The 23,794-nt window shown below is 31.2% G+C and overlaps 1 protein-coding gene and 1 pseudogene across 10 annotated transcripts in view; both read right to left on the bottom strand.

The window, feature by feature from the left end:
- Dmd (dystrophin) overlaps window positions 1-23,794 on the bottom strand; it is a 1,571,027-nt gene that overhangs the window by 1,124,674 nt on the left and 422,559 nt on the right. For all 10 annotated transcript variants that reach the window (XM_076918257.1, XM_076918249.1, XM_076918252.1 and 7 more), the window contains 3 exons: window positions 15,682-15,861; window positions 14,694-14,822; window positions 12,549-12,719 (listed from right to left, as the gene is read on the bottom strand). In XM_076918257.1, coding sequence (XP_076774372.1) covers window positions 12,549-12,719; window positions 14,694-14,822; window positions 15,682-15,861 — 480 coding nt within the window. The remainder of the gene's footprint in view (window positions 1-12,548; window positions 12,720-14,693; window positions 14,823-15,681; window positions 15,862-23,794) is intronic.
- Window positions 21,736-22,265, bottom strand: LOC117694838 (male-enhanced antigen 1 pseudogene; annotated as a pseudogene).

Raw genomic sequence — 23,794 nt, 5'->3', positions numbered from 1 at the left:
CCAATAGCTAACTACATGCCAAGGCTGGTTAATATCCATGGGAAGCCTCCCCTTTCTGAGAAGAGAATGCAGGGTGGATGGGGAAGTAAGGAAGATGGAGGGATTGAGAGGACAGGAGGGAGAGAAAGCTGGAATCAGCATTCAAAGTAAAGAAATAATAATAAAAATATAATAATCTTTAAAAAATAATATTTTTAATTTCAACTGGAAGTGTGCTCTTTCTCAAAGTGTATGTAATACCGTTTTATCTAATTTAGTTAACACCATATCTTTATTATTAGCCAAACATTCTCAAAATAAAAATCCTATTGTTATTGGATACATCCTCAACTATTGACTATCCTTGGATCTAATTATTGTCAAATATAAATTAATTGTCTATGCTCCAGTTTTTTTAAACCCAATAATATGAAAAAAATCTCCAAAGAGGTATCCAATTTTCTTCCTTACTAATAAACCCCATCTTGTGCACAATGACAAGGTCAGTATGTCTCCCAAATATTGCAATTGTGTGTGTGTGTGTGTGTGTGTGTGTGTGTGTGGTTTTTTTTTGTTTTGTTTTTTGTTTTTTTGCTATACAAGAACCTTACCCATCTACTGTAAAACAAAACAAAACAAAAAACAGCCAAACAGACAAATTGCAGACAAGAATAAGGTATAGGCTCAAGCATGATAATCAAACCCTCTTCTAATATGTTACTGAGAATCGTTCTAGGCTTAATTAATATAGGATTGCTTTGTAGGTCATTTGGTTGCTTTTTAATACCTACTTTCAATATTTTTATAATGTCTCTGATCATCTAGTAAAGAACATAAGCTCTTGGCTTAAAGTTCCTACATTGAAATTGGGCTTCACATGCTAGCTGAGGAACCTTAGCCAACGTTTGCTTTTATTTTTTTTCTAGAACATGGATTATATTATTCATAACAATGAGAAAATCTACTTCATAAAAAAGTTACAAAAAATCAATTGTATTGAGTGTTTATTTGAAATATAAACTCCTATTCAGCTGTATGACAAGAATACTCAATACATCTTACCTCAAATGCTCACCTCTGAATCATAGCCATTACCCAATTTTCCTCTTTTGAAAAAGTTTCAGCTCAAGGGGAGGCCCCAAGGCCTGACACTATTACTGATACTATAGTGTGCTTACAAAGAGGGGCCTATCACGACTGCCTTCCAAAAGGCCCAACAAGCAGCTGAAAGAGTCAGATGCAGATATTTACACCCAACCACTGGACAGAAGCTGGTGACCCCTGTGGTTATATTAGGGAAAAGCTGGAAGAAGGTGAAGAGGAGGGTGACCTTGTAGGAGCACCAGCAGTCTCAATTAACCTGGACCATCAAGATCTCTCAGACACTGAGCCACCAACCAGGCAGCATACACCAGCTGATATGAGGCCACCAACACATATACAGCAGAGGACTGCCTGGTCTGGACTCAGTCAGAGAGGAAGCACCTAGCCTGCAGGGGAATTCTATTGGGGCGGTATGGAATGTGGAGCAGTCAGAGGGTGGACCAGGAAGGGGATAAAGTCTGGACTGTAAAAATGATTACAGGATAAATAAGAAAAAAATGTTTCTAAAGGATAAATGCTTCTTGGTTTTATTTTATGTTGGTATTGTTTTATAGAAAAATAAACTAATTTAATTGTAATGTTAGCATGAAGAAATATAGGTGCCAGTTTGTCAAACTTTATCAAACTCACTAAGAAAAGTTGATATATTAGCTTCTAGTATTATTGAAAATAATCCCAAGGAAAATGTCAATACTCATGTTTTGTACTCTGAAGTATTTTTATTAACAGTTATTTGAAGAAGTAACTTCAGAACCACTGATTAAAAAAATCTATGACATGGTTTTGTTTCATTATATCTATATTTGTTTCTATATCTTCTTTTATGGAGTAGGTATTCAGAAAATTTTTTTCTAAAAGAAGGAAGTAAAACTTTTATAATACTGTAATGCCATAGCAGAATTTATGTTTCAAGAAATCTAATAAATTATATACAATTATTCAAAAGATCTGATTGGTTCTCTGCTATTCATATGTAAAATATGTCAACAGAGTAAATGATACAAATAGCATGATATTACAACATAAAAAAGCAAAATCCAACTGTAAACAAAAAATCCCACCGCCATCAAGCTACTGACATAAAAATATTTCAAACATTACTATTTCAAAAATGAATATAAGTTCACACAAAAATAGAAACTTAAACAACTTTTAGCAAAATGCACAGGGATGAGACTCAATGTAACACTACTCTACATTTGGTAAAAGACCATTATGAGAGTTAGAGATTAAACACTAACAATGTTCTTTCAAAATCAACAATATAAATTAATAAAAAGTATTTGCAGACTGTATTTTAGGTCAACATAAGAATAAATTTTGAATTTGAACAGTTTCAAACTTTATTAGAAGTGCCAAATTATTCATTACCAAAAATACACAAGTAGATGCCAAATAGTGATGATTTTTGTCATATATTTAAAATGTGACTCTTTTACCATAAGTATTACCTTAAAATCTTACACCTCATGATGAAATCTGTTTTCTAAGTTCAAAGCACATGTTCTGAATAGTGTTGCTAAACAGAAATATAATGAAAGTCATAAATTCAATTAAAATGAACTAGTTAATAAATTAAAAACAAAATCAGACAAAATTATTTTATTTTCTATATGTGCAAAATACTACCTTCCAATATTTAGTAGTATTTTCAGTTATGTAACTAAAATGCTATTTTCTAAACCACAAAATTATTAATTATATTTTATATTCACTATTTCAAACCAAATATAGTTATGTTACATCTTAATATAGATTAGGCAAATTTTAAATTATTAGTAGACCAGTATATTTAGCAATGTTAACTAATAAAATTTAGTTTCATTATGAACTAAAATGTATGCATGGAATACAATCTGATCAATACAGAAAATCTGAATTTTCAAAAATTTTATTGTGTTGTATTTGTTATATTTTCAAAGGTTGTATATAACATCAATTTCATTCACATGCATTTTAAGATTTTGTCTTTAACTTTTTAGATTATATTTTTGAGAGAATTTTTCCAGATAGCCCTTTGGGCATCAGAAATTTTAAGTGGATTTTATTAGGAATTTCAAGATTATGTATCCCACATTTATTTGTGACCCTAATCTACATTTTTACTCTCTTACCTATTAATATAGTATTATATAACCAATGGTAAACTTTTTCCAAATAGATTTTCAGTCTTTGATATTAGCATCACCTCTTGTATCATTCTGCATTTTGCATACCAAATATGACATCATTTCTTATGGTAAAGGATAAGATTATATATATATATATATATATATATATATATATATATATATATATTTGCACATTGATAAATCAATGATGATTTTTTTCATTCAAAATGACAATAAATAAACAACCCAATTGTTTCATCTGTTGACTTGAAGAGATCAGGCTCTTAGTATACTTGTGATCACTACTCTTTGTATATAACCAAATCAGAAAAATTTAATTGTTGCCTTAAGAATTCACTAGCTCACCATTATAGCACAGTAATAAATTCTCACAAAAAGCAAGTTTGCTTATTAGTGAAAAGTTTTCCTTGCATATGCTTGTTGTCATCCATAAATTTGTATTATTATGAAAACTATTATGAAAAATAAATAATATGGAAGTGCCTGTTGTTTCAAAGCCCACATAGACCTTATTATGTTGATGCACACTTATAATATGGATAAATGGAGGTTGAGATAGAAGAACTTCAGATTTGTATCAGTCAGGACTACATAATAATTTTATTTCTCATAAAAAAAGAAAACTGAATGAGTAACTAAACTCAAAAATGATTAATGTTTAGTTCAAGGTACCATGTTATTGTCTATAGAAGTTGAAGACAAATCATGTTAAATATCAAATAAACTACTTTTACTTACTTAAAGAAAATATGTGACCACAGTAAACTAGAATCATAATTATGTTACATAATAATAGACACTGAACACAAGATAGGTTTTAGTGTACATACAAAATAATAGAAGTGAAGATATAATGTAGTCATAGAAGCATATAGCAATTATTACTTTGCACAATTTAATCTTCTACTTACCTTTTTATTTTAAGAACTTTAGCATGATCGTGCAGTTACACAAAAATACATAGAAGATAGAACATAGAAAGCTTTAATAAACAGATAAATGGACACAAAAGAAAGGAGAGACAGAGAAACTGAGAAAGACAACACTTTGTTTTCCTTGATATTTTAATATTCCTTTAAATTGCTTAACAACTATTGATTGTGCTTTGTTGAAAAATTTAAGGACTGAAGTGACTTAAGCCTCTATTGAAGCTTTTGCATTAATGGTCACGTATATCACAAATCAACAAAGATTAAAAAACTGAACAAAGTAAAATCAATTACAAACTGAATCACTAAAATTTGAAAGCATTTATAATTATTTAGATATACTTTATTTATATTGAAATGTTAGCTTTCTTTTGGCTAAATATTATGTTAGCCTGTACATATACAATAATAGCATTATATCGAATGTGTTTACACAGATAACATTGTAAACATCTGTTACTTTTGACTATGGAATCAAAAGCATAAACATAAAAGTACACTGAAATCTAAACTGAAAATAAATAATGTGAGTGTTACAGTTTGGGTAAAACTTCTTTCCAATCAATCAATATATTTTTTATTTTGCAAGTATGAAATAGCATTTTTATTACAACCACTAAAACAAGAATAAAGAAAAATAGCTAGTAACAATCAAGAGTAAAGGTTTAAGGTTCACTAACACCTTCCAATACAGAAAAGACTATTGACAGATATGGACAGTAATTTCAAATATTCCTGTTTATAGAGGAAAGAATACTTACAAAAATAAATAAGATCCTTTAAAGACCTTTATATGTATTAGAAAAAAAAGATGACCAACTTAAAAACTTGTGAACTTAGTGACTTTTTAACTTTAAATTTAAACTATGAGAAAACATTGAAAGTGTTGTAACAAATTTTTCAGTGACTCAAAATAGTATCATCCATTAGTTGGATTTTTTTTGTAATAGGTATGGTAGTTATGGGTAAGGTACCAATTTACTCTGAATGCTTTATTGAGGAAGGTATTGCTAAGTTGTGAAGCTCACTAAGAGGAATTTCCAATAGGTTTCTATAGATTTGTAAGTTGGTAAAGTAAACTTCTACGTTACACAATTCATAATTGGATAAAAATTGGTTGTAAAAGACATTGGTGAATTACAGATCATTGGCTACTTATGTTAAAGTTTACTAGGAATAGTGTTCTTTTTCCATGATTGGAAAAATTCAGTAGCTTCAAGTAGTGCCAAATGAACCAGGAAAGTGTTGAACTCTAAATTATGGTGCAGAATGGGTTGGGGATAGATAAATTAAATGTAAAATTACATTTTGGAAAATGGTATTTTCAAATTTTTTAATCTATACTGTAAGGCATTATGTTCAGCACATTGTGGATCAAAATAAAGAAGTGTATTAATGTTACAATTTGAAATGAAATTGAGTCTATTCACATAAACATATCACAGTATCAATCATGATGATTTTCTGACATAAACAGAAGTAAGAAATCATGCAGCAAATTTTTTAAAATGCTATAGAACTGAGATCTAAAAATGTCTATCCAGGCAATTTAACTGTGCGAAATTGGGGATATACAGCCTTTCTGATATCCTCATATAATTATCTAATAGTCTGTACTCCAAAGAATGACTACATTTGAATGCACTTTGACAAATTGGGAAAATATTTTGTTTTTAAGATCCAACAACCAGTAATTGGCAAATAGCTTTACTTATAATAAATGTCATGTTAATAAAACACAGTTCTATCAAAATACAGTGTTCATGATATTCAGCAGTCAAAATAATTAATATAATTATAAGGAATTTATTAACAAAATTTAAATATAATTAACTCTGCTTGTTGGGTAGTAAAATACAAATGTGAAACCATATTATTAGAATAGAAACTGTGTGGATTGTTCCATTTCTTACTAATTTAAGTTAAATTTAAATAGCATGTGTATTATATACTTTGAAATTTTATCTGTTATCATCTCTGAATATATTAATTACAAATACTGTATATTGCATAGTATATGCAGTTTTTTCCTTACTCTTCATCTACAGACCTTACATTTCCTTTGTAGAAAAGTAGTTAAGGATATATTTATATAACGTGAGTAACTGGGCCAAATTATGAATTTTGGCCCTTTCTCTTAGAAGAGGTGCTCTTTTAGAAGACAGTGAGAAACAGATTGCATAGGGGGAATAATCAGAACATTCATATTAATAAACTAATCACATAAATTAAGTTTTAGTTAAATTTCCAGATCTAGTAAATCTTAATTTGATATCTTAGATCAGGTAAGTTGTATATTGTTTATTTCACAATGATAAAGATAAAATTATCAGTCTAACATATCACTTAATTATTTCTCAAACACAAAACTATGTTTTAAAGAGGCCATGTATTTTATTGTCTATATGATATATTTTGTATTACATAGAATCTTGCCAGCTGTCTCATTGGTTAGGCAATAAGTCACTATAAATATCTAAATGTTTCTCATCCACAGAAAGATTAGTTTTTTATCTGTTGATGGTGATTAAAGGTCAAAAAACTGACACATAGTTTACTATGTCAATAAACAAATATTTAAATCTATGGAGCCAGATTTCCCAAATCTGGTTTTATTGTTACATTACATATATTGAAACTTCTAGAAGAATTTTACTTGCAAGTTCTAAGGCCCATATGGGATATAAAAGAATATGTGGTAAATATATAACATAGCACATAAGTTTTATTGAATAACTAAAGACATTGAGAAAACATGTTCACCCTATTTTAACTGCTTTTTTATCCATTTCAGAGCCAATATGCAAATTTTACAGAACATAAAGCTAAAATATTTTAAATATGTAGAAGTCATAATTGCCCATGTTAATAGAACAGAGTTTTATGAAATATAGTTAAAACTAATTTTAAAATATTGAAGAATGGAAAAATCTTTATACATATTTAATTATTAAAATTCATTCATAGACTTTCTCACCCAATCAGTTTGGAATTTTAATCAATCATTTCATTCCTGTCTTCTTGGCCTTTCAAGACAAGATCTCTATGATAGTTCCCAGTGGTATTAACTAGGAAGTTCTGTAGGTGGCCTTTCTTAGTCCATTTGCATTAGCATCATCCAAAACTTGTTAGTAATATAAATTTTCAGGTTTATCTTTACTTTTACTGCACTTGTATCTCTTGGTATGGAGGCTTTTATTCTGTGTTTTATAATCTCCCAAGTGCATGCAAAAATTGGAGAATTCTTTCTAGATTAACACTGCTTTTCATTCCTGTAAATGCTTCATCATTTGAAGTCCCCTTTGTATGTCATAGAGACTATTATGAAGCTTTCCCATCCAGTTTCACTCATTCCTGACACAATTCACTTGTGTTCTCCTCACATGCCACTGAAGTAATCATTCAAGAATGCATGAATCAGAACGATTACAAAGTCCTCATTAGATGCTAAATTAAGGACTACATATTATTCTTGTTGGTATGACCTTTATACGACTTTAATCAGCCTCTTCAGTTTTATCATCCAAAAATAAGCTTCATATTCCATGCCCTCTATCCCTAAGGAATTTTAATTTAGTCTCTAGTATACATTGTATACTGGAGCCTTTTCCAAAACTGTTAACTCCTTAAAGCTCTTGGAGTTACTATTAAATTCACATACGATGGGAATGACTCTCAATTCAGCATTCATGAATATATCTTGAATATATTAATTTACTTAAAGTTATCACATTTGAGGTAACAGGAGTCCCCATAGGACCAAACTTTGTGCTCTGAAAATAATATAAGGCTAATGAGAATTTATCTGGTCAGCTCCTTTATTCTCAATTCTATCTTTATTCATTCTTTAAGACAGACCAAAACAACCTTTTTTTTCAAATGTTAATTCCTCTCCTTTCAGTTGTCTTCTACTAAAATGAAGAATAGAAGGTTCCTAAGCAACCACATTAAGATGTAACTTACATTTCTTGCTCATTTCTTTCCTATGTATCTGTGTCATAGCACCTTCTGTTCCTAATAGCACTGCCTGACAATCATCTTGTTATTCAACTCACATACTCTAAAAAAAGTTTAGACAAGATATCACTTCTTACTTTTTTCAACTTTGTTAGGAGTTATTAAAGGACCTGTGGTTTAATTTTATAATTTTGAACTACTTCACTAGAACTACCATGTCTTTAAACTGATCTCATAATGATTAAGAAAATTTTCAGGTTCTCAAACTGTTGGAAATGTATTAAATTTAAATGAATATAAAGAGGTAGCATTTTGGATAATTTAAGTGCTGCGTTAGGTGAGGTAGAACTTTCTAGTATTTTTAAAAATTTGGTTAATTACCTTTTGTTGAAATATATATATATATATATATATATATATATATATATATATATATATATCTCCAGCCTATCTCAGCAGAAACCAAAAAGAGAAATATATTACTTTTTTCACTCTTTGTCCACCAATGCTTTTCTTAGTTCTCAAAATTTGAGAAGTAATCAGTGTCTTGATATATCTAACAAAATAATATTGTTTTCACATTTTTCATTATTTCAAATGTATATAACATGATTTTTTAAAATATCTACTTCTTACATCATTTATTCACATGACAATGTTGAGGTTAAAATTGGACAGGCATTATCTTCATAAATTGATAGATGCCAATGATGTCCTGAGATTGAAATTGAAATATGCTAAAACACACAAATTAGACAACTATATTTAACTAGTTGACAAAGCAACTTGGGGGTTTCAACTTAAGAACTCAATTCTTGTCATATTGCCCTATCTGGTACTAACTGGGAATTGCAGGTCTCACTGCTTTGACTTTTACCATTTCATATGATAGAGAATCCATGTCAGAAAATTGGATGCATTTTATTAATTTATTGTTTACTAATTACTCAATATAGTCAGTGACTTTTCTTGATTGTTTTTGCTCTAATTAGTTGTCCTCAAATTTGACTGGAAAGGGGCTAGCCTAAAATTAATCCTTATACTGAATTCATAATTTCCTCTTGTTCAGTAACACAGGATTTGTATGTTGCAGCTACCAACAAAGATTTTGTCCTAAGTTATACTTTTTCAAGAGGAAATCTACCCAGGGAAGTAATTGCTATTTCAAACAGCAGTTAATCTTGTTTTAACATCTAAGATCAAGGAGACACTATTAGAATCCTATTCTACAAGCAGAATTATGTCTAAGATACTAAATATCTTAAAGATACAATTTGTCAATACAAAAATACTGACGTGTCCAAATCAAAAGTAATAAGATTTTGGACTGACTGACATTGAAAAAGTTAATACCAGGTAAGAGACTCTCAGGACTCAAAGGGAGGGACCTCAGATGAAATGCCTGACAGTAAGGAGAGGGAACATATAAAACCCACCTCCAGCAGGAAGACAGGGCATCAAATGAGGGAGAGGAAAAAAGTTAATACCATATTCTACAGAGATAAATTATGTTTCTTGAGTTCAATCATAGGAATAAAAATTTAAAGGGTATATATAATTCTTCTCGACCTAGTAATTCCACTATTTTATACTTTATATATTCAATTTTAAATAATTATTTTGCAGGGTCATGGTCATTTTCCTTTTGGTGTAGATACAAAGGTGTTCAGTATTACTACACTAAAGCCACAAGTACAAGGAGGTCCTAAACACTTATGTGCATAATACTAATGTTTATACCTTTGAAATTGTGTTCATTTTCTTATATATTTTTATATATAAAATTTACAGAAATGTTGCTTGAAACTGTGAATCTATAATTGATTTTAAAAGATAAATGCAATTCAGTGGTTTTTCTCCTTTTGTAACCAAAGGACACACTGGTGTTCTACCAACAATCACTGTAGAATCCTTGTAGATATTTTAACTTTGTTACATTTAAGAAATTTATAGGACAGGCTGGCTGGTAAAAGCAATTTAAATCTCATTGTGCTGAAGTCTTCCATGTTGAAAACTATGCCTTTTTATGAAGTTCATTTTAAATTTAATTGTTTACAAAAATAATTATTAGGTGCTGTTCTATACTTTCAAGATTTTTGACTCAAACAAATAAATCTTTATTGCAAAACAAAACCATCCAAACAAAAACAAAAACAAAACAAAACACACACAAAACTACATTATATGAAAACATAGACATTCAGAGGGATTGCCTATCTCCAGGCTTTTGGCAAATTCAGCTTTGTTCTCTCCAACTTAGAGGTGTTTTTATAATCTCCATGAAGAAGTTTTAATATTAAACACATTTTAAATTTTGCAATTAGCTTGGTTTTGTGTTTGTAAATAGATATTTCTTAACCAAATATTTTAACATCCTTGCATTTGTACAATTATCTGCAAAATGGAATTTCAATAGTATTTATAATACAACAGCTACTCAGACACATTTTATCAATGTGATTGTAGATTTAGCATGATAAAGCATAATTATCTCTTTAGATCAGTATCAATAACATGTCTAGTCATTTTTGTTAATTAAGGGAAAACAGGAATACTCGGTGACATAAAATGTGAATGATTCATCAATATATGTTTCAAACAATTGATTTGGAATAGCTTATGCTTTGCTTGGAATGATTAGTAAAATACTAGATTTGAATGTTCTACTTGTTGCCTCATTTCTAAATTACTAATCATATTATTATGCAGAATATAGAAAAAATTACTTTGAAAACTTGGTTATGAAATTCTCTTAAAGAGAGTTCTATTATAAAGAATAAACTCTCCATTTTTAAATGTAGTATCTGGGAGCCACAATCTCATGACATAATTTCCAGAAAAGTATATCCACATATTCTTTTATGTATCCTATAGCTCAGTAGTTTATCAAAATTGTGTATGCATCATGGGAACAACATAAACTTTAATAATATTAATAGGGTTGCTTAAATTAAATTCCTTCAGTTATTCAGGTATTAACTACATGATAGATATCATCAGAAGTAACAATAATTGCTATTTAAGAACAAGAGTACAATCTTAAAGAAGTATGCATGCAAAACAAAATGTAAGAGCCTGATCAACATTATTAAAATGTCATACACTATATATTTTGTGAAAGTAAATTTTAGGATAATTGATTATATAAATTATTTATAATTTCTGATACTATCATATATTTTGTATATTTTAAAGCATACTTCAACTATATACTGAATCACTGCAATAATTTAGAAACTTTAGAGATTGTCATTTATATACATATATGTATATATATAATTTGATGATGATATTGATAAGTTTTAATGCATTATATTTTCCTGAAAATCAACAAATAAATAGGCAAATCATCAGGTATACTTCATCTCTGCAATTTTAGTTTTGCTGTGATGATAAACTATAATTACACCTTCAGAACCCTAGCACAGTATCAATATCATATCTAGTCAATTTTAGTAAATAAGAAAAAGCAGATAAAGCTTAATATGGTAAAACCTATATTGTTTTATCAATATATATATTAATTTTTTAATTAAATTATTTCAATATTTAATTATATTTATAAATATGTGTTTTTGTACAGATTCATATTTGCATATGTTCCATATTAGACTGAAAGAAGGGTCAGACTACAATGTGCAAATTTGCAAATAATTCCTTGCATTTCAAATCCTCCCCAAAACATTGGAATTTTATAATCTGATATTTACATATTTTGGCAAACTATTTAAGAAGATTTTATATCATTACATGTTAAATAAACATGAAGATTACCATGCAAAATACTGTACTCTCCAGTTCTTAATTCAATAGAATAGAAATAGGCATACAGAGCTACACAAAATATAGAATTTAAGTTTCACATTTGATTTCAAGGCTTGAGTATTTCAGTATAACCTAATGAATTTTGTCACAATGCTTTCAGCTAGCATGAGCAAATTATGTACATAAATGTGCATAACAAGGAAAGGGGTACAAATATCCTAGATCATGCAGATGTACAAGGCCTTATGGTGGATATATGATATGCATTACATACGAGCAATATTATATTTAGCAAAATATTTCAATAGTGCTTGGTTTAGGTAGATGTCCTTTGTGCTTTTTTAAATTATTTATGTTTTTTTATTTTGGCCTGCTGCATGCTCTGTTACTGAATTATAGGTGATCCCTGAAAGTACAAATGTAAACCATTGCATTGCAGGGTGCAGTTCTAGTATAGCTGTGGCAGGAAAACGTGGGACAGAAAGAAAGATAGAAAGAAAGTAAGAGAGATGTATCTCCATTATAGTCAGTGGCAAAACTTCCTTAAGTATATTTTAGGCTTCATTTTCATTTTCCTTTTGAAAACCTTGTTGTGGGGATTCCTTGCCCCCTTCAGAGTATTGCGCAACCTTCTCAAGAGATCATTTAGGACAAGTTTCCACCTTGAAGTAGATCTTCCTACCTTTCCAGTCTTAATTCTGTGAGAAATGGCTGCAAATCGATGGTTGAGCTCGGAGATTTGTGGCTCTACTATTTTCCTGCAGTGGTCACCGCGGTTTGCCATCAGCTTCGCTGCTTGGTCACGTGTGGAGTCCACCTTTGGGCGGATGTCATTCATTTCAGCCTTTAAACGCTATATTCCATGAGCAAGAAACAGGGCTTTAAGTTAGTAATCAAAATTGTAGCACACAGAGAGGAAGAGAGAGATAGAGATGTAGGGAGGGGAAGAGGAGGAAAGGGAGAGGAAGACATGACAAGAAGAAAGAATGGCATGCATGCAGAGGTAGAGAGTGAAAAGAACAAAACCAATTTTAATAATAGGGAAGTAGACTTAAGCTGTGTGTCATCTTAAAACTACTAGGACACTACTTTTTAAAGTTTCATATATGTCTATTTGATCTCTCTACTTAATGAAAAATTCTGGCTTTTAGTTATTGTCTGGAAATAAGCATATTATCATGCAGTTAAACATATTTCTATTATCTTTACTGAAATTAACATTTATAGCACCACTGAATTGTTTGCTTAAGAGAAAAAATACTTGAACCATACTTTCCTATTCCTTTCTGATACTTCTGAGAACCTGTTTTTTTTAATATCATGGAAAAGGGTGATTCTTTAGTATTTAGATATATTACATGGCTTATAAAAGGAGGAATATTTTGCATGAAACAAGTTGAGAAAGGCCCCATATTTCAAATATCCTGCTTGGAGTATATAAAATATTTGCAGCAATTTCATCATTATATGATACCCTTGATTTAATAAGAATTAAGACTACTGGTTATAACAGAGATTCATAATAAGATAATAAGATAAATATGTTTTAAAGATCCTAGAATGTCTTTAGTATTTAATTTAAAAAACTTAAATTCCTCAGCACAAAAACATAAAATGAGAGCTAAAACTGATGGTGTACCATTATGATCTTGAAAGAATTACAGGAATTTACAAGTGAGAAGACAATGATTCATGCAACATAGGGATATCCAAAGTTTTCAAAATCTAGTAACCACAATAAAGGAAAGACAGAAATAGTAATAGTAGCTGAATTTTTAAATAGCAATAGTAATCAAACATTGCTAAAAATTTCAACAAATCAAAGTAGTGAATTATTAATTTAATGATATCTGTAAAAATCAACACTTTTTTAGTTTGATTAATGCAAAACATCAGATAGATATAAAGTATCAATAAGATATACATCTGCTTCACACTTCCTGTTTTAGAAATCATACTTTAAAACAAAGGTTAATTTGATCTTGTGACTGAAAACAAAGGATGTCAGAACAATAACTTAAAAATGTGAAAAACATGTTAAAATATGTTAATTTTCTTTACATGTGCATTAGTACACATAAGCTAATGACAATGAACAATACCATGTTGAAATATCCCTTATTCAATTGCTCTAAGAAGTATTTTATACTTTAGATTTTATAATATTTGCCCTTGTGCAATGTGGTATCTTGATAAATTGCCCAAGAACAAACAAAAATTAATTTATATTTCATAAATACCTATAAATTTTGCATGAAGTTTATTTGTATAATAGTTTAGAATAATTTGTACATGAAACAGTATCATATGCTGTTAAATAGTCTATTGTGGAATGACATAAATCCTGAGTTTTCAGCACTGAATTTAGGGTTCTTAGAGCAGCAAAACTAAATGTATACTAAGATTGATCTTTGGCATTAGCATATAGAAAAATGAGTATTTAATAAGAGCTATATGAGTAAACTAGAAACTGTGTTGATAGTACACACAATAATAATGCTATTAAAGTAAGAATGACTTAAATTATGGCAGAAAAATAAATTTTGCAACCCTTTCCAGGTTGAGCACAAATATAGAGAGGTCAGATAAGAAGTTGGACAAATGTCCAAATTATAGACCTCTATAATGACATTAATTTCTAAACAATGAGAGGAATGAATATCGCAAGATAGAAAAGAATGATGGATGATCAAAACAAGGAAGCATAATAGTAGGAAAAATAAAGATGTTAGGCTTTATGAAAAAGTCATTGGTATTTTGTAGTTCAAACATTATTGTTATAACATTTACAGTTTAAAACTACTTCTTATATAATTTTATTTGCTACCTTGTGAATGTCTTCCTTTTGTTGTGGTTTCTTTTTTTCAGATTCATCTAAAAGTTCATCCGCATGACTGATCCACTTTGTGATTTGTTCTACGTTCTGATCAAAGGTTTCCATGTGTTTCTGATATTCCTGAATTGTATGAAAATATACCATGTTATTGGTTAGACAAAATTTCTAAGACATTTGTTCAACTATCTACAAATAAAACAATGAAATATTTTAATCCCCTTTAAGTAACATATCAAAAATAGAAAGCAATGTTAAGTAAATATGAAAAATATCTTAAAATTATGGGCTTCTATATCAGTATATACAGCGAGCAGTTTAAATTTTAAACAGAAATATCACTCCTAAAATATTATTTTCTTGTTTTTGTTTTGTTTTGTTAGTTTGTTGACAAAGAAGTTTGGAAAAGTGGGGTGTTTTAAAAGAAAATGGTCTCCAGAGGCCCACAGAGAATGGTCCATACTATTAGGAGGCATGGCTTTTACTGGAGTAGGTTGGGCCATGTTGTAGGAAGTCTCTCACTATGGGGATGGACTTTGAGGTCTCATATGCTGAAGTTTTGCCCACTATGGAACACAGTCTCCCATTCTGCTGCCTGCAGTTCAAAAATAAGAGCTCTTAGCACACATGAAAATTGCATATTGCCATGTTTCCCACCATGATGATAATGGACTAAGACACTGAAACTTTAAGCCAGCTAAAATTAAATGGTTTTTCTTTTAGATAGTTGCTATGGTCATGGTGCCTCTTCATAGCAATAAAACCTAACTAAGACAAAAGGCCTCTAATTCTTTTTTTTTTTTTTTAATAATACTCCTCTTTAAAAGTTGATTGTCTCAGACATTTTGTTATGACAGTGGAAAGCTAACTAACACAGCACATTATTGTTTAACCAGAAATATATTCTTTGGGGGTCTATGAAGATTGTGGTACTAATCTTAATTATTCTCTGTTGCCTTTAAATTCCAGCCTCTATTCTTACCAACAAAAGATTTAGCCATTCTTCTACTCTGGAGGTGACAGCTATCCAGTTACTATTCAGAAGACTCAGTTTATCTTCCACCAAGGTTTCTTTCTTGCCCAACACTGTTTTCAAAGACTCTCCTAGTTCTGTGACACTCTTCAAATGAGCCTTCTGTTTCTCAATCTCTTTTTGAGTAGCCTGTAATAAAATATAGCATTCAGCTTCAAGTAATGCACTGCATAAAGCATTAAAACATTAACTTTGTAAAACGGTTTGTGAGTTTGGTTGTTTTGCAAAGGTTTTTATAAGGTCATGAACCTAAAACCATGTGTTTATGAACCCTAAAATCTCCCCATATATATTATACCTTTATTACTGGGTATATTGGATGTACATTGTTGTACAAATGTGATAGTGTTTTAATCATAATTATATATGTTTAATAAATAAACCTAGAGATTTTTCAATTAATATTGCATGTTTATTAATTTGATTATGTATTTATTAAAAGCAGACAATTTAAGATTCATCAATGACTAAATACCTGTATTTTGAAAATTAAACCACTATGACTCAATTATTTTTTACAGCAGTATATTCAACCATTTGGAGACATGAATATTTTTAACACCTAATTAAACTTAATGAACCCTTCCCATAATGTTTCCCAAGTATAAAATAAAGGTATGAAAAAAAAACCTGATACAAAAGAGAAAAGTCATTTACAAATGAAGCCAATATCTTAATAACCACAGCCAAAGTCAAAGCAAGACAAAATCACAGATGAATAACAACTAATCATCATGGTAAGTTCACAATTAGATTCAAATAAAATTTATACAAGCACAATCATAGAAGTGTTAATGTAAAAAAGATAATAGTATATCTTTATCAAGCAGGTTTCTTACTCATAGGTATTCTCAAGAAATAATAATTTTCATCTATAAATTTTATATTTGTATTTTATTATCATTTTATACTAAAATACTGATAAGTAACTCATGTCAAGTAAATTTATCTGCTATAAGCAAAAGGATTATTTATAATGCAGGTTTTATGTGTTGTACAAGAATGAGACTAGAATTGCATGAAATCAATTTGTTCAGATATCAGTCATGACTATTTATTGAATTACTCTTAGACACCGATACTATTGTAGAATTGCCACAGATAATACTATTGAATATATTTTAGAATAAGGAAAGTACCAAGCTTGGGCAGACACAACTCATTTAGAAATTTAGATACAAATTAAATTTAAATGCTTTAAAAATCCTGTACACTCTAGGGCAAAATATAAACTATAAATATAGAAGGTAACCATTGTTTTAGGTATAGAAATAAAACAATATTGCCTTGATACTCAATTATATGTAGTTTTCTCACTCAAGTTGCTGTGTGTAAGCTTCTTTTGTATTTTAAAGTGAGGAAAATATAAGCTTATATTCATTATATTAACTATGTTATATCTACTTTTGTAGATATAAGAATGCATTAATGGAACTGCATATGTGTCATCGAGTGGCATTGTACTGTAGGAAAATGTTTACCATGAGAAGAATTCTACAGAAATCACTATTTCTGCAACCGTTAATATTTTATGGTTAAAATGTGATCAGGTAGGTACAAAAATATTAAGCAATAAGTTTGATGATTTCCAGTAAATAAATGTACTATTTTGTATTCCCAAAAGTATTTTTAAATTGTTCTGATTTGTTTATCATGAAGGAATGTGTAAAACAGATTAAATTCCTATTATGAAAATTATCATCATAATCATAGTAATTGGGAAAATTCATTGAGATCAACTCCTAATAGGTAATAATAAAAGTTATTTTAGGTCATACTAATGGTTGTTTTAGTGATGAAGTACATAGACTAAGGTGAACTGTTAAGGAATTTTAATTCAGCAACCAAGCTGCTCTGGGAAACCATCTAAAACCTTCTACATCTATATTTTCTGGCTGAAATGCAGACACATCCTGTGTTATATTAAGATCTGGATAGAATATAGACATGTCCTTAATGCACACCTTTAATTTCAAACATTGAAGTTAAAGTAATTTATAAAGAGATGCAGCCAAGTTTAAATGTGACATTTAATTGAGGGCCAGACAAAGTAACAAATCAGAGAAAGTTGTGATACAATGAATCAGAAATAGGTTATGCCCAATTCTTACTAACACAGACAGGAAAGAGAGGCAACTGAGCGAGCAGTGCCAACAGATAGGGGAGGGAAGAGAGGAAAGAGGAAAGAGGGCAGACATGGGAAAGGGAAGAGGGGAGAGAAGGGAGGAGAGAGGGCAGTGAGGAGAGAGGAGAGAGAGCAGACAGGGGAAAGGGGAGAGGGCAGACAAGGGAGAAAGGAGAAGGGAAAGGGAGGAGAGGAGGGGAGAGAGCAGACAGGGGAGAGGGGAGAGGGAAGAGGGAAAAGGGCAGACAAGAAAGAAGGGAGAGGGGAGAGGCAGTGTTACTGGGCTACCATTGCCCAGATCTGTTGATACTTTCATTTTAAACTTAAATATTATAAAAATTATAATTATCTAATTTCACATATATGAACATGTAGACACTATTCTCCAAGATTTTAAGACTTCATTTGGGCTTGAAAGCATTCACTATCTCAACTTCACATTTTCCCATATTTCTAATGTCTTCCATAAGTTTTCTGAGCATTATTCTAAAGATAACTTCTACATCACAGTATACTCATTCTGTCCTTTAAAAACAATTCCTTTCCTAAAACTAAGTTATTATTATTTCATGTTCTTTAGTATTTTGACAGCATGTATGTCTGTGTGAGGCTGTCAGGTCCCCTGGTATTGGAGTTACTGACAGTTGTGAGCCTCCATGTACATGCTGGGCATTGAACTTAGGTCCCCTGGAATAACCACCAGTCCTCTTTACAGCTGAGTCATCTTTCTGGCCTATTGAAAGAATTTTGTATGGGCAGTCATTTTATAGCTTATGTCTTTACCTAACCAAATTTTATTCAAATATGTACTTACTGGCATTTTGTTACCATATCGTTCCTTTTACTAAGATAATACAGTAATTTTATTATATCTATTTCTTATTTACTAAAAGTACATGAAGGATTAACTAATATACATATAAAAAGTATCTTAAAATATTTGGTCATACATGTGTATGTGTAACTATTTTAGCATTGTTTTACATAGGAAAATGGACAATCGAAAAAAGATTAAAAGGTAGAAATGTATTATGCTGGTGTTTTAAAATTTTAAAACATTTAAAAATTTAAAAAAATTGTTTTTTTTAATTTTCCAAGACAATTACCTTAAAATTGATTGTATATGTATGTATGTATGCATGCATGCATGAATGCATGTATGTATGTATGTATGTATGTATGTATGCTATATTCCACAACAGTATACGAAACAATCAGATGTGCTCTATTCTTGAAGAACTTTGATATAAATTATTTTTGAGACCGTGTAATATTCTGTTCTGGCTTAATATGGAGGACATATTTTACACATAATTTATGCGACACAATATAATGATAAATTAAATAATGATATATATATATACGTGTGTGTGTGTGTGTGTGTGTGTATTACTGGATTTTTCAAGTAATATATATAGACTTTTTCTTATAATGCATCATCCATTAAAGAACATTTTTATGAAAGCAGAATGTGCAGAACAAAAATTATAGCCATAACTGTAATGACAGTGAATAGTGACTTCAATGGCATTTAACAGATGTTCTATTTTATAAGTAACAGCTGTTTGATGCATTCATTGTACCAAGTTAATGATCTGCTAGTGATATTTCACTTCACAGATAAATTACTAGTCTTTCTTTTAAAAAGAAATGTAATTTTTCATGAGAATGATCGTGTAACAGACTTTAGAAGTAAAAAAATATTTTTCACACTTTTATACTAAAGAGGATGATGAGATGAGTCAATTATTTCTATAAACTAGGAGAATAAATTAAGTTTCTTAATTCTTAAAAAGTTTGCCTAAAATTACAAAGCATAATTAACATATTTGGATTATATCCCATCATTCTGCTCAAAAACCATTGTTTACTACATGACTGATATTTTCCAGCAGTTCTCAGTGTAAGGCCCATAATTAACCTGTAAGCCTCACCTTCCCAGGAACCAGGCAACTTTCTGGAATGCTGAGAGGTGTAGTTCTTGAAAAATAACAAATCCTAATAGAAAAATACAGTGGCCTATGGGTGATTCTAGCTACAGTTGGGCAGACATGTTAAATCCAAAAACACCAAGATTGACTCCATTTATTTATATATTTTTCAATTTCCCAGGTGATTACATGTAAGAAACCATTGGAAAACAGAAAGATATTTTATGGTGAGGTTTTATTGGGTAGTAATCCTTATATTTTATAAGTGGCAAGAAAAATGTAATTTGGGAAACTAATAATTAGTTTTTATAATGTTGAACTTTAAATATTTAGTTCTGAAATAAGTGGGAAAACTAAAATAATTTTTTTCAGTAGGTAAATATTTAGACATTATAGGTCCTAATAAAAATGGATTTTCCCAATTTCTTGTGGAGGATAGACAAAAGCCAGCATTCCTCATAAATATATAAAGAAGTTTCTCTCTACAATCAAGCCACTTCCCTTATCTTTGTCAGAAGGGACAAGTGGTTGTCTGCTGTGAGTATTAGCAAACAAAAGAGCATGCTGCCCTCCAGGAGCCTTGGTTTCACAAGTACATATAACACATATCAATGTCCATTCTGGCATCCAGGCTCTCCTCAGATAGTCTCATCTCCACAGTCCATCCTCAAATCACTGGAGCTCAGGAGATTCGTTTCCCACCACTACTCATTCACCTTTATATCCCGGCTATTTTGCATATGCTCTTTTTTTTTGCCTCTTTTGCTCTTCCTTTTATCTTCCATTTTGCTGTTCTCTCCTTGTCACTCTCAAACTCTCTTTCCCTCCCCCTCCCCTCCCCTCTCCCAACCCTCCTCCTCCACCCCCCTCTCAGGATTTGTCTGCTGCTTGTGTCCAGTCTACTACTTTCTCTCTCTGCTCTGTGCTCTTCCAGACGCTCCTAACTATTCTCCCTCATGTCATAATAAAACCTTCCCTTCCCTTTTAGCCACATCATGGAGCAGGCATACATATTGATAGTGTCTGTTGATAAAGGCATTAGTTATCTTGCATTTTTCCATTATTTACTATGCTCAATTTTTTTCTTTTATTGATTTTGTCACACAACCATTTTTTCTATAAAACAATGTAGATGTGCATTACATAGATGATTATGGATCCAAAAGTAATACATAAGAACATTTTAGGGAATTATGTTTAACTCTTAGATTTTAGATGGCACTGTGAGTTCAAAATGATTATGGATCCAAAAGTAATACACAAGAACATTTTAGGGAATCATGTTTAACTCTTAGATTTTAGATGGCACTGTGAATTCAAAATGCTTATTTAAATGACTCAGTGTTCTTCAAAAATGACACTGAAGTAGAATAAATGAAATGGGCTAATTGTTACACCAGAAAATTATTTTATGTTCAAATGATCAAATTTATTTTTAAAGAATTACAAATTCTATTTGATATTTTAACTTACCAGCAATCACAGCATTACAGGGGCTAAAAGCATCAAGATCATGTGTGATTCTTTTATTGTTTTTGTTTTTTGTTTCTTTTTCTGTTTTTGATAATTTTTTTTTTGCCTTTGGCTGTGTACATAGGTTTTTTTTTTTTTTTTCTCCACAAAGTGATACATAGTAAGGTGGGCTGGGCTTTGGGCCAATGTCCCCATATATACAGAACTGAATAAAGTGGGTCTCTGAAAGGTCTGAATCTCCTTGGTGTGAAAGGGACATGGGAAGAAGTCTGTTAAAACCAGAATTGTTAGTCCTGTGCTGGTCTTGGCTTAGAATGTGGGGAGGTAAGGCAGTTCTCTCTCTCTCTCTCTCTCTCTCTCTCTCTCTCTCTCTCTCTCTCTCTCTCTCTCTCTCCTGTCTCTCTCTCTTTCCCTCTCTCTATACCCCCTCCCCCTCTCCCCCTCCTTCCTCTTCCCCCCCCCCCCCCCGCCTCATTACTTCCAGGCAGAGGATGTCTGCTAGGCTTGGGGAGCTTTCTGTACCACATCTTCCCACTGAGCATCCAATATCTCCAGAGCCCAGGCAGGAACCCCTGGTGCAGGCAGACTTACTGCAGCTATTGTCCTTTTCACCAGCTCTACATGTTCTGGGTCTATGGGGATAGAGCTGTATGTTCAATTCTGTAATTTCCTTCTCATCTTTAACCTCATTCTCCAATGGTGGGTCTGGCAAATGAAGCCCCAGGGCCTGCATCCATCCCATCTTTGATATCAGCAGCTTCATCTCCTTCACCCACTGGTGCCAGTTCCATCTCTTTTTGTTCAGAGTCTTGATTGAGGGGCTTGTACAAGTAGCCTGCTGGGCCTGCTCCTGTTTCCTCGTGCTCTTTCTTGGGTTCTTCATTGCTTCACACTGCAGTTCCTTCTATAGGACCCTGATGTGGTCTTAAGTCCTCAGTCTGATTGGGGAAGATACACTGAGGGCCCATGGTGTCTACCCCTAGAACTATAGCTGCCATCAGGGCAGGGGCCTCTCACAGCCCACAGCCAGACCCTCACCTTCACTTCCCAAGATCATGTGTTTGAAGCTAAAGTATATTGAAAGCCATTGTTGACTACATAAGAGTGGATTAAAAAAAAAAAAAGAAAGTAGCACATGCCTACTATTAAAGGTTTGAGGTAGTTCTTATTTTTTTAATTTGTGGTTTGTTTTTATGTTTGTTTTTATGGTTTTTCTGTTGTTGTTTTTGTAGATAATAAGGAAAAACTAGCAGAGACAGAGATGTTTGGGATTGTCTAGAGTAAGAATATGCCTGGAAAAAAATGTACCAGGTCATATGAGGAAAGGGTGAAAGGGAGAGGTAAGAACCCAGAGATTAAGAGTCCAGGAGGCCCAGAGACCACAAAGACAAAAGAGTCACATAGCCATGTAGCAAAAATGGCTGGTTTATATAGGGAACAGAGGAGCTGAGTCAAGCAGTACTCCATTTTGCCAAGAAAGTACATTAACTGTGAATAAACAAAAGAGATGAGATGAAGACTCAATCCGTAGCCAAGGATTCAAATTACTCAAACCTCCTATAATTTTAGGAATCTTATTGAAAAACACTGTGGTAGAATTTTCATGTGTGTAGTGAGGTAGGCATTAAGGATAATATAAGTAGTAAAGAGAAGAAAAATCTTTATGAAGATTCCAGAATAAGACTATATTTGGTAAAACTCTAAAACTTCTTCTAAGGTGCTCATGAAATTCATTTAGCTAAGTTTCCTTTCACCTCTAGATCTAGTTAATTATGCAATATTATGGAAATTTGCTATATTCCATGGTTGCTTCTTTGTCAGAATTTGTATTTTATTCCCCCAAAATTCACATGATGAAGTTCCTCAGAATGTGACTCTATACCAATAGGATAGTTGCAGAGTTAACTGTTATAATGATATAGTGATAATGAATCTATGCAACTAATAACATCATTACAAGATTAATCTGGTATCCAGATATGTCCATAGGTGACACTAATGTAAAAAGAAATATGCATATATACTACCCAAGGGAAATTGTTTTCTAAAAATGTAACCTTCCTGGCTAGTGATCTTGAATTTTCAGTCTCTAGAAATATGGAAAATGAGTTTTTAAACCACTGTATTGTACAGTCTCCTAAGGAACTCTTGACAATCGATTGAACCAGAGCATTTTGAAGCCAGCAATAAAGATATATCTGTGATTAGGGAGCTTACTGAAAATCAATTTTGAATAGTATTCATGAATCCCTGAAGAGCAATTTGTACATTTTGTTATACATTTTGTTATATTTTATAAAGGAAAGAACAAAATATTTGGACTATTTTATGACTACTTATACTAGAAGCTGCTAGGCATGACAGGTTTTTTTATAGGTTTGCAGGTTATGTAGATTTTATTTATTTTATTCTCATTTTTTAGATAAAGAGGTAAAAGGCCAGTAAGATACTGCATTTGCCAACATAATTATCTCTTAAAAGATATTCTCTTTGTATTCAGTTCAGTGCAAGCTCATTTAAGGAGGGTGCAACT

This window comes from Arvicanthis niloticus, chromosome X, assembly GCF_011762505.2.
Source record: "Arvicanthis niloticus isolate mArvNil1 chromosome X, mArvNil1.pat.X, whole genome shotgun sequence".
NCBI classification, from domain to species: domain Eukaryota; kingdom Metazoa; phylum Chordata; class Mammalia; order Rodentia; family Muridae; genus Arvicanthis; species Arvicanthis niloticus.
Note: the sequence above shows the minus strand (reverse complement) of the source record. Positions and strands in the feature narration are given on the sequence as shown.